Source organism: Tetrahymena thermophila, assembly GCF_000189635.1.
Source record: "Tetrahymena thermophila SB210 genomic scaffold scf_8254764, whole genome shotgun sequence".
Lineage (NCBI taxonomy): Eukaryota > Ciliophora > Oligohymenophorea > Hymenostomatida > Tetrahymenidae > Tetrahymena > Tetrahymena thermophila.
Window position 1 is genome coordinate 55,921 of NW_002476523.1, and position 11,692 is coordinate 67,612.

Here is an 11,692-nt window from a genome sequence, read left to right on the forward strand (position 1 = left end):
TTTACTTATCTCAAGAATTAAAGATTAAATTTATTTTAGCTATATTTAATAAAATATATTCTTAAAAAGCATTTTTAACTTCGTACGCATAAAAAAAAGAAATTTATTCTTTAGCGGTTTATTTCCATCTCATCAGATTTGATTAAGAAAAGTAATTTATTTTTTATTTGATCTCAAATATAATTTTAAAAAGGGTATAAATCTTCATAAAGGAAATATTGAAATTAATTTTTTTTAAATAAAGAAAAATACAATTCAAATTAAAAATTAAATAACAAGAAAAATAAGAAATGAAAGAAAAATATTTTGATGATTGTGAAAAAGTATTTGATTAAATTAATTAACTCATCCAATCAAATATTTAATTTTTTCAAAATAAAAGTTTTGTGAATCTGATTTAGAGTAAAAATTAAAATGATTGGATAATTTGCTCATATTAAATTAGATAATTTATAATTTTTTTGTTTATATGTTGATTAATATTAATTTATTTATTTACTAAAATTTTAAAATAAAACTTTTAAAGTAAATAAAACGAAAGAAAATAAATTCTTTCATTTTTAAAATGTTTAATGAAATTAAAAATTCTAAAATATTAATATGCATTTTATTCTTAAAAAAGAAATTATGAACTTGATAAAGAAGATGCCGAAGAAATAAGCCTTGATTTGCAGAAGTGTTTCAATCTTTCATCTCTAAGGCTTTTGCTTGAGTAAAAAATATATTTATTATTTATTTTATGTTTAATTAAATAGATAGATTTAAAATAATATGTTTAAAAGTATTTAATTTACATTTTATCAACATATTTGATAAAAATATTAAATTTATATTTTAGTATTGAAGCACTGATTCAAAGATAAGTTGGATATTACATAAGCTCTGGTTTCAAGAATATTAAAAATCTGCAAAATGTAGAAATATAAGTAATAGGAGTGTAAAAAATATTTTTTAAAATAATCTGATATTTTCTTCAAGTAAAATTTATTTCTAGAATTCCAGATGACACCATTATTGAGCCTGGATTAAGCGTTTTTTTAGAAAATTGTTCTCATCTTTCAAGACTTAAAATAGATGCAAAGTAAAAGATTTTTCATTTTTTAAAAATCTATAATTTATCATTAACACTCCCTTTAAAAAATATTTTTTTGGGACTTTCATGCTTGAAATTTGATTCCTATTTTGAGGAGGGTCTTTGTAATTTTTATAAATTGAATACTGGATAACACTTTAACTAATTCAGTATTTTTAATTAATAAATAATTCTAATAAGAATAATTACAAATTTCTAATTTTATTACAATTTTTCTTTGTAAACAAATTTTTTAATTGATTACTTTCTTTTATTATTTTGTTAGTCATCAAGTATGATTAAAATGATAAGCTTTTTATAATAATTTTGTAAAATATAATAGAAAGGGAAGATTTGGTTAAGAAAGTGCTTTTGATTTTTTTTCTGGCCTAGGAAAATGTGTAAATCTATAGGTTTTAGAAATCCATCTTGATTAGTAAAAATAGCTTTAATAAAATTAAATACTTAATTCAATAATGGAACAACGAAATTTAAAATTTATAACATTAAGAGGTGATAAACTTGCTGATAAAGGATGCTAAAAACTATCCTTGGCTATAGAAAATATGTAAAATCTTACATCTTTATAACTATGTTTGAGGTAATTAATATTTTTTGGAAATTATTTATTAAAAATTAACTTTTAATGTGTTTTTTTTGCATTAATTAATATATCTGAAATTTATAACAAAAAGTAATAATTAAGTTGGCGATGAAGGATGCTCAAGAATAGCCTAAGCAATACAAAATTTATAAAATCTTAAATCATTAGAATTTAATTTGAGGTAATTATGTTTGTGTCTGTATTTATACTTTTTATAAAAGAAAAAATAGAAAAATAATTTAATTTGAATGAAAATATCAGCAAATTACATTGATAACTTTTACTATTTCTTCTTTTAAATAAAATATATGATAGAAAACAAGATAACTTTTATTTATTTTCTAATTAAAACTAAGTCTTAACGAAATTGGTAATGAAGGGTGTACAAAATTAGGCTAAGCAATAGGAAAATGTCAAAATCTTACATCTTTGAATTTGGATTTATGGTAAAAATATTTTGAATTTGCCTTTCAAAAATAATTATTTTTATTAAATTTTTTATTTCATTCATTAATAAATTAAAAAATAAATTCTTTTATTTAAAAATTAATTATCTTATAAAACTTAAGTTTTAATAATATTGGTAACATTTGGCAATCAATTGATGCAATTAGATAGTGCGAAAATTTATACACTGTGAGTATAAATGTTAGGTATTTATTTTATTCAGATATATTTTTGAGAAAAATAAATAGCTTTTAAATCAACATATTTCAATTTAATATTTATTGAATAATCTAAGTAATTGTGGATAGTTTAGAGATATAATACAATAATTGATGTCTTTTAGTAATTTTTGCTAAGAATTGAAAATTAACGTAAGGTAAAAATAATCTTACTTTAGTTTTATTAATTATTTTTATTTTGCTTAATACGAATTATTTTTTATTTTTTTAAATTTACTATTTAACTTTTAAATATTTTTTCAAAAAATAATTTATGACTAAAAATATAATAAAAGTGACAACTATAATATCTTAAATGAAGAACCAGAGTTAATAGAATTAGTAGAATCCGCGAACTTAAAAAAATTGGACATAGATTTGAGGTAAAAATGTTTAAAATTTATTAATTTTGTGAAATATAATTTATTTTGTTTAATAATTCAACTTTTTTATATTTGCTACATTGATTTATTAAATAAGAATATATTATATATAAGATTATTTATAAAATATTTTATCAAAGTAGAAACAAATGTTGAGTAATATTTTTTAATAAATTAAAAATTATTAATTTTATTCTTAAAAAATCTATTTATATTTTTTATGTTTAAAGCCGTAATACAGAGCTAAATAGTTTTGATTTAGAAAGTTTAAGTAGGAAAATATCAGAGAAATGTATTAATCTTTCACATTTGCGTCTTTGTATTAAGTAAAAAAGATTTTATAGAGAATATTTATTGATTATTAATTTATCTTACTAAAATTTAGAATTTATTATTTATTTCTCTTTTTTTATGAATTATTTTTTTAATTAGCGACATAATAATTAGCAGAGCTTGTGCATAAGATTTTGAATCTATTTGTAATGCCTTTGCAAAATTTTCAAATCTTCAAAGTTTTGAATTCGAATCAACGTAAGATATTTGAGCCAATTTAAATAATAAATATAATATTATTTGTTTTAAAAAGGGACTCTTGTTTAGGTCATGATTGTCTCTAATATTTAAGATCTTTTTTTACCATGTGCACGAAACTTGATAATATATCTCTAAATCTCTCGTAAATGCAGTTTAAATTAAAATATTAATTTTCTTAAAAATAATTTTTAACAATAACAATAAAATGTATGTATTATATGTTAGCAATCAAAAGTTTTATTATATTAATTTTTTTAAAAGTAAAAATTAAATCGAAGAAAAAGGAGCATAAGATTTAGGAAGTGCTTTATCTCAATGCGCAAATGTTTCCAAACTAAAACTAATTTTTGAGTAAATATATTATTCTTCATAAAAATAATTTTACTTTAAACAAATAATAAAATCAAAAATACTAAATTGTCTTCAGTAATAATTAGATCAATGATTTAGGTGTTCAAAATTTAGGAATAACTATTAAGAATCTTACTAATTTGTAAAGTTTGGAACTTGATTTTTAGTAAAAATTTCTTTTAAAATGATAAATCAATACATTAATTTCAATTTTAATTCAAAGAAATAACCAAATGAGCTTTGATGGAGAATGTGATTTCCTTTCTTCAGTAAGGAAAAATAAAAATATCATCTTTTTCTATTATACTTCGTGGTAATATTTTTTAGTATTTTTATTTAGTTTATAAGGATGAAACTAGTTGATTAAATAATTTCTTTCTTGAAATAATTAATATATAACAAGGCTTTAATTTTAGCCAATTTCAAACATAAAATATTTAATATTAACTCTTATGGCATTATTTTACCACAATTAATTCGTTTGATCAAACATTCAAAATAATTTTCCCTAATAATCTATTTTCTAATTTAATAAGTTAATTTGATGAATATAAGCAAATGCTTTACAAAAGAAATATTCTAAAGATGAAAAGATTAATCATTTTAGATGTTATTTGATATTTATTATATGATTAAATAATAAATGTATGCTAATTTATATGAAAATCCAGTTTTTGTAGTATTTTATAAGGTTAGACATACATATATAAACTCTGCCATTTTCAAAAAAAATCTATTCGATCTAACCTTAGTATTTAAGAAAATACTCTATTGAATAATTGTATTTTATTTTCTATTTTATTGGTTTTTTTTTAATTTTTTAAATTATATTGTTAATATCAAAAAGCTTAAAATAAAATAATTTTAATTTCTCTCTATTTTTAATTAAAAAGTCTGTGTCTACTCATTTATTTAATTCGTGATAATTAAATTATTTTTACTGAATTAATTTAAATTGTTTATTTATTCTATTTAAAGTATGAAAACTCTTTAGTAAAGTTTTATTGTATGTCTATTTAGCTAGATAAAATTCAGTGCGAATTTTCCAAAGTAATTTTAATCGAATATGAATTTTGTCTGATTGAATGCTTTGATTTTATTATTTGTTTAAGATTTGGAGTAGAAATGTATTTTTTATTGTATCTAGATTTGGTAATTTAGAAAATGTTTTAGAATTTATTTCCGATAAATTCCAGTTTACTCTAATTCAAAAAAGAAAAGAAAAAGTTTTTGGTTTGAGGAAGGAATAGACATTTTTAAGATTTTTTATAAACGCATATAATACCTAAAAAAAGTATCATAATTTATTATTTGCTTTGCTTCTTACATAACAAAATTCAATCTATTAGCGAGTGAATGAATACAGTAGTGTATTTATCTATTGTATTGTTTGTATAATGTCTATTTTATTAAATTCTCTCCTCTGATTTAAATTCTCTCCTCTGATTTAAATTCTCTGTAAGACAGCTAAGTAAAAAATATATTATAAATTAAATCAGAAAACTCTGCTTAATCAACTCATAAAATTTTTTCATTAATAGATAGATTCTTTATCAGAAAACAAGAATATAAAACAATATAATTTAATAAGTCATAAATAAAATGCAAAGAAAGGAACAAACATTCGGTAAGTACCGTTTAGGAAAAACACTCGGAAAGGGATATCAAGCAAAGGTAGCAAGCATTTTTATTTATTTATTCATCATTAAGCAGTCAATCAATTATTTGCCAAACTTTGAATGGCGGCGCAAACTGATTTTTGTTATAAAAAAATAATTTATCAATTAATCTTAAATTTCAAATATTTAGGTCAAAATCTGCTACGCTCCCAACAATAAGGTTTACGCTGTAAAAATTTTTAAGAGAACCCACTCTGAAGAGAAGAACACCAAAGCTTTAATTCAAGAAGCTGGTCACTTAACTTAACTTAAGCACGAAAATTTGGTCAATCTTGTAGAAATTTTAAAGAAGGAATAATACATCAAAAAGAATGGTGAAACATACTACACTATGGGTATTGTGTTGGAATTGTGCACCAAGGGAGAACTTTTCGATTACTTACTTCATTCAGGAAAATTCACCGAAGAGCAAACTCGCTACTACTTCAAGCAATTGATCAGCGGTTTACAATATCTTCATACTAACAATGTTTGTCACAGAGATTTGAAGCCAGAAAACATTCTTCTTGATGAAAATTTCAACTTGAAAATTGCTGATTTTGGTTTTTCTGCTCGTTTAGACGGAAAGGATGGCTCTGGTTTCTTGAAATCTTCTTTGGGAACTGAAGGCTACATGGCTCCTGAAATCAATGAGAAAAAGGCTTACATAGGTTCAGCTGTCGATTTATTCTCTGCAGGTATCATTTTGTTCATTATGTTCACTGGACATCCTCCCTTCCACAAAGCTCTTGATAGCGATCCTTATTACAAATTACTTATTACTGATCGTAACTCAACCTTCTGGGAGGCTCATTCAAGAAACAAAGAAAAGGGTTTCTTCTCAAATGATTTCATGAACTTAATCAACTCCATCCTTGCCTATGAACCTTAAAATCGTATTACTTTGGCTGAGTTGATTTCTCATCCTTGGATGAAGGGAAAGTGCTCCAGCAATGCCGAAATCAAGGCTGCATTCGCCACCAGACACAAACAAGTTGTAGAAAAGATGGACGAAGAAAAGAAAAAGAAGCAAGCTGAAAAGTAAAATAAGGACAATTAAGAAATTTCAATTGAAACAAACGACAACGAAAACAAGGATAAGCGTAATTATTATTAATAAATCAATCTATTACTTTTTAATTATAAAATAAAACCTAAATAAATCACACAAATTAATCAATAATTTTTTACTATAAATAGTTAAATAAGGAGGTAACAACATAATTTATGCAGCCAAAAATAAATTCAGATCTGTTGAAGATAGCTCCCAAGCTGAAATAGACAACTTGATTGCCACTTATAACTTAAAGGTAGAGAGATTTGTTGCCCCATATAATGAGCAAGAAGACTTCAAGCAAAATGATATCTTCTTAAATTTACAACCTGACTAAATTCTTTTGACTTTGTTAAAACACCAAAACGAATTCAGTTAAAAAATAGCTCTTTCCAACGATACCTATAAGCTTAAGTGTTGCAAGACTGACTAAAACGGAGAGCTAGTTGAATTTAATATTGAAATTAAAAAGAATGAAGAATCTAACATTTCAGTAATTACATTCAACAAGAAATCAGGTGACTACTACCAATATCTTGAAATCGTCAAACAAATCCACACCTTCCTCGAAGCTTGATATTTATTTTTGCTTAAACCCAAATAAATTTTCTAATTGTTCAAAATAAAATAAATATATAAATAAATAAACAAATAAACAAATAGTATTGTACTAAATAATATTTTTATAATAATCAATTAATAAATACTCTATTTCTTTCTTTCCTTTGTAATCTTTTATCATCGTATTTCTTTCTGCATCAAAATATTTTTCTCTAAAATTAATATCTCATAAAATTTCTTTTATTTTTAAATCAAGAATTTTCATTTATTTTATTATTTGTTTGTTGATTTTTGAAAATTATTTTATCATAAAAAATTCATCTAATTTGAGTGGAATATTTAATTTTATTTTATTAGAATCTACTTTCTTTAAATAAAAGATTGAAATGTTTGTAATTTATAAATAAATATACAAGTTAATTAACAAAGGATATTTATTTACTTTTCTAGTAAATATTTATAAATTTTCTATCAATTATTATTATCATCATTCATTATGTTAAAAACAATCTCCATTCATAAATATTGAAAAATTAATCGATTTCAAAAACTTGAGAAAAAGCTAAAAAATCAAATATTGAATTGATTTACTTCCTTCCAATCATTTTCCCTTAAAAAAAACAAACAATTGTGAAAATTTTCAATTTATAGCAAAAAAATAAGACCAAAAACGTATTTATTTTTTATTGAATAGCTAGCTTATTCATTTATTATTTTTATCTTTTTATTATTTTAAGATAAAAGAAAAGATAAAAACAATTAATTAATTAAGGGAAATCATAAATATAACCAATAGAACAGAATTTGAAATCTTAAAAATCTAATTTGAAAAAAATAAAAAATAAAAATGTATTTCATAAACTCATACTTACCATATCCCTCGCTAATTGCAAATATGTTCATATTTTATTTAATAAGCAGTGCAAATTATGATGTTTTTACTAAGTATCTTAAAACTGGAAAGATTGATTGCAAGTAATAATCTTCAATGCTGCTTTCTTATTTAGTTTGCTCTTGGGCTTGTTTTACTATAGTTTTAAATTGTCCTCCTCTCTACATATACAATCATATATATCAGTTCATCACTTTTGCGCTCTGGTTCTTGGTTTATAATTTCTAACAAAATAAACTATCTGCAGTTATTTTTAATATATTCGGATTTGCTGCTTTGATATTTGTTCTCTTGTAATTTCATCATTTCTATGTAGGAGTATTTTCTAGCATTTTAAATGTCATCTATGTTTTAAGATCTTATTTGCAGTTTAAAAGAACTATTGAGGATTAGAAAACTAGACCACCACCTACATTTAACAGATTACTTGGAATTTTCCATATAGTTGGATTCTTCTTCAATGCTATTCAAAACATTGAAGGAGATATCTTACACTTTCCTTTCTTATAAGCATGTGTTTAATTTGGAGCAATAATTGCTTAAGAAATGTTAGTGTCTTAATATAATCTCTATTCTGATTCTAAATAAAAGGTTGATTAAGAGAAAAAAAAGAAAGAATAATGAATAAAAATATCTTAAATTGCTATCTTTTATTAAATAAAAGTTGTAAAAATATGTTTTGTGTAAGTATTTCGTTATTAATGGTTGTAAATTTACTATCTAAATTTGTATAAAAATTTCATTTTTTTTTCATAAATACTTATGATAAATTACAAATAACTATTTTTAGTTAATTATTTAAGCATTTATTTACAAAAGATTTACTTAATCTTATTTCAATGAGAACACTTAAAGATTTCTTAGAATATATTTAAGAGTTTTTTAATTATTTTTAAAAATTCAACTTTTATTAAATATAAATTTATTCACTCACATATTTTATTCGTTAATTTTATTAAAATATTTTTTTTATATAAAAAATAATAAGTTCAATGAATTAATGTCTCCACTATCTACTAATAATTTTATAATTTAAGTTTACATTAAGTAAAATAAATTACTAAATAAATTACTTTTAAGATTGCGATCATAAATATAAACTATTGGTTTTTCTATTAAATTATTATTAGCGCTTTATACAAATAAAATTGAATATTAAATTTTATAAAGATTATTAGGAAAATCTAAAAATTTTTAAAATAAAAATTCATAGATCCACTCATTCATCAATAAAATATAAAGCTAATTAATGAGTCAAGCATAGAAAAATTTAAAATTAAAAATATTACAAAAATCATTTTAGGTTAAAAATAGTGGCTATATAGCTTAGCAATACTGTAGAGCCGATGATAAAAGATTAGGAGCAGGAGGATTTGGAGAGATTTTTAGGATAGTTGAAAAAACATAAAATCAAGATTAATCTAAAATGTAATGTTTAAAAAAAGTTAGCTAGTAAGATAGGTCTTAAGCTTTAAACGAAATAAACTCTCTTAAGATATTATCACACCCAAATATCTTGAAATTTTATGAGTACTTTGAAAACCAAAAGAATATCTTTTTAGTTTTGGAGTATATTGAAGGACTTGATATGATTGATTTCATCCAAAAAGACAGCACATCTATTTCAGAAAAAGTTGCAGCTACGATTATGAAACAACTTTTAGAAGCTTTAGCTTACACTCATGATAAGAAAATAGTTCATCGCGATATTAAATGTGAAAATATTATGATAATCAAATAAGGTGAAACATAAAAATCTGAAAATTCAAGTTAAGAAAATAGCAATTAGAATGCTTAAAATGAGTAGAATTTTAAAGTTAAACTTATTGATTGGGGTTTTTCATATAATTTAGGACTGATGAATTAAGAATATATTGAAAGCAAATCTCTTATGGGCACTTACTACTATATATCTCCAGAGTAAATTTAAAAGTAAAAATATAATTCAAAATGCGATATATGGGCTGCAGGAGTAGTTATGTATTGCTTGCTAAATAAGCAATTCCCTTTTTTCAGTAACTTAAAGTTTTAAGATAGATTTATGGAATATTAGCAAGTTTCACTCTCTTAATTTCATAGGAATATGCAATTAGCAGATACACAGAGCTAAAATGAAAATGAATGTTCTGCTGCTATATAAATTAGTGCACAGACTATATCTGGTTCAACTTCAGAATAAAACTAAAATAATCAATAAAATTAGCATTCAAATTCATAGTCCACTGTTAATCAGACTTAAGCTGAATAAAAAGACTAGAAACCAAAATTGACTAAATCATAAATGCTAAATATTTTACATCAAGCGAAAATTAAATTTGAAAATGAAAAATCTGAGGATATTTTCGATAAAATTTTAAGTAAGTTTAATTTAAAATTTTATTAATTTTATATAGTTATTTTGATAATTTGCTAACTAAAAGAAAAGAATAAAATATGTTCTTTATTTTATCATTTTTTTCAACTTGTTGATTATAACAAATCAGTATGACTTAAGAGTTAAATTTTATATTAATTTATTTAATATTTATTTAAATAAATAATAAAGATGAGGAACCTAGCTATGATGACAACATATTAAGTGGAGAAGCAATTGATTTATTAAGGAAAATGCTCAATAAAAACTAATCATAAAGACCATCAGCTAAGGATCTGTTGAGACACCCATGGTTTTAGAATAGCTACAATATGAATGTGGAAAATGAAAAAATAAAAGAAAATCTGTAAAAGTTAAAAAATTTTACTTACGAAAATGAATTTTAAATGGCCGTTTGGATGTATATATCTTCTCATTTAGTAGAAGATAATGAAAAAAAGGAGTTGGAATTGATATTTAAAAAGTTAGATAAAGACAACAGTGGAACTCTTAGTAAAGAAGAGATCAAACAAGGATTCGAAGAAATGGAAGTTGAGCTAAACTAATAAGACTTGGATCAAATTTTTGATCAAATAGATACTGACAAAAATGGATTCATTGATTACAATGAATTTCTTGCCAGCACTATAAGTCATGAACTCATATCCAATTAAAATTACTTGAAAAAAGTATTCAAATTGATTGATCTCGATAAGAATGGAAGTATTTCACTTAATGAACTCAAAAATATATTAGGGTCTCCTGACTAAAGAGTAAATGCAGCATATCAAAGTGTATTCGAAGATATTTTTTCATAGATAGACATAAACAGTGATGGTGAAATATCGTTCGAAGAGTTTGAAAAACTAATTACCTCACATATATGCTAACAATCAAAATCTACATCAAGTTAACAGCAATAAACTGATAATTAATAAATATAAAAGAAAGATCCAAGTGATATAGAATTATAAAATAGTTAAAATTAAGAAGAAAAATCAAATTTGGCAATCTGAAAAATTAAAAACTTTTTATTTATAAAAGATTTTTAAACTTTGTAATAATATTTATTTACAATTTTTCTGTTAAATTTTGAATAATTCTTATTAATAAAATTAAATTTTTATTAAGTAATAATTAAAAATAGCTATTTTACTTCCTGAAAAATTTATTTAAAGATATTTCTATTTCGTTCAATCACCAGCCAGTTAGTCAAACAAATTTATTATTTATTATTGAAAATGTTAAAAATAATAAATTTAACTTTTTTTAGATGACTAAAAAATTTGCATAAATTTGGCTGGTTTTGTGTAAGAATTTAAAATTTGGTTTTTTTGGTGGTAAGCTTCAAAACATTTATTTATTTATTTATTTATTTATTATAGTTAATTTTGTTTAGTATAAAATTAAAAATTAAAAAAAGCTTGGTTCTATATAAATATTTAGTTTGTTTATTAGACTTAATTTTAGAAATTTATACTATTTCAAAGATTTGATGTATTAAAAAAAATTAGATTATTTAAATTCTATATTATTGTCAGTAAAAAAATTCTAATAAATTCTGA

General features: G+C 22.3%; 4 protein-coding genes across 4 annotated transcripts; all 4 read left to right on the forward strand. All coding sequences in view use genetic code 6, as the record gives it.

Moving 5' to 3' along the window:
- Window positions 1-290: 290 nt before the first annotated feature.
- On the forward strand, window positions 291-3,769 carry TTHERM_00632920 (kinase domain protein; the record flags this gene model as incomplete). The annotated part of the gene is made up of 11 exons (XM_001010030.2): window positions 291-323; window positions 383-402; window positions 623-712; window positions 839-937; window positions 995-1,081; window positions 1,416-1,508; window positions 1,584-1,673; window positions 1,768-1,857; window positions 2,033-2,122; window positions 3,520-3,609; window positions 3,709-3,769. The coding sequence occupies 11 exons, from the start codon at window positions 291-293 to the stop codon at window positions 3,767-3,769; spliced, it is 843 nt and encodes a 280-aa protein (XP_001010030.2).
- A 1,442-nt stretch (window positions 3,770-5,211) lies between these two features.
- On the forward strand, window positions 5,212-6,898 carry TTHERM_00632930 (Serine/Threonine kinase domain protein; the record flags this gene model as incomplete). Its single annotated transcript, XM_001010031.3, has 3 exons — window positions 5,212-5,283; window positions 5,419-6,370; window positions 6,468-6,898. The coding sequence occupies 3 exons, from the start codon at window positions 5,212-5,214 to the stop codon at window positions 6,896-6,898; spliced, it is 1,455 nt and encodes a 484-aa protein (XP_001010031.1).
- An 831-nt stretch (window positions 6,899-7,729) lies between these two features.
- TTHERM_00632940 (transmembrane protein, putative) lies at window positions 7,730-8,398 on the forward strand (the record flags this gene model as incomplete). Its single annotated transcript, XM_001010032.1, has 1 exon — window positions 7,730-8,398. The coding sequence occupies one exon, from the start codon at window positions 7,730-7,732 to the stop codon at window positions 8,396-8,398; it is 669 nt and encodes a 222-aa protein (XP_001010032.1).
- A 499-nt stretch (window positions 8,399-8,897) lies between these two features.
- Window positions 8,898-11,143, forward strand: TTHERM_00632950 (kinase domain protein; the record flags this gene model as incomplete). The annotated part of the gene is made up of 2 exons (XM_001010033.2): window positions 8,898-10,131; window positions 10,320-11,143. The coding sequence occupies exons 1-2, from the start codon at window positions 9,024-9,026 to the stop codon at window positions 11,141-11,143; spliced, it is 1,932 nt and encodes a 643-aa protein (XP_001010033.1). The 5' UTR covers window positions 8,898-9,023.
- Between the last annotated feature and the right edge of the window lie 549 nt (window positions 11,144-11,692).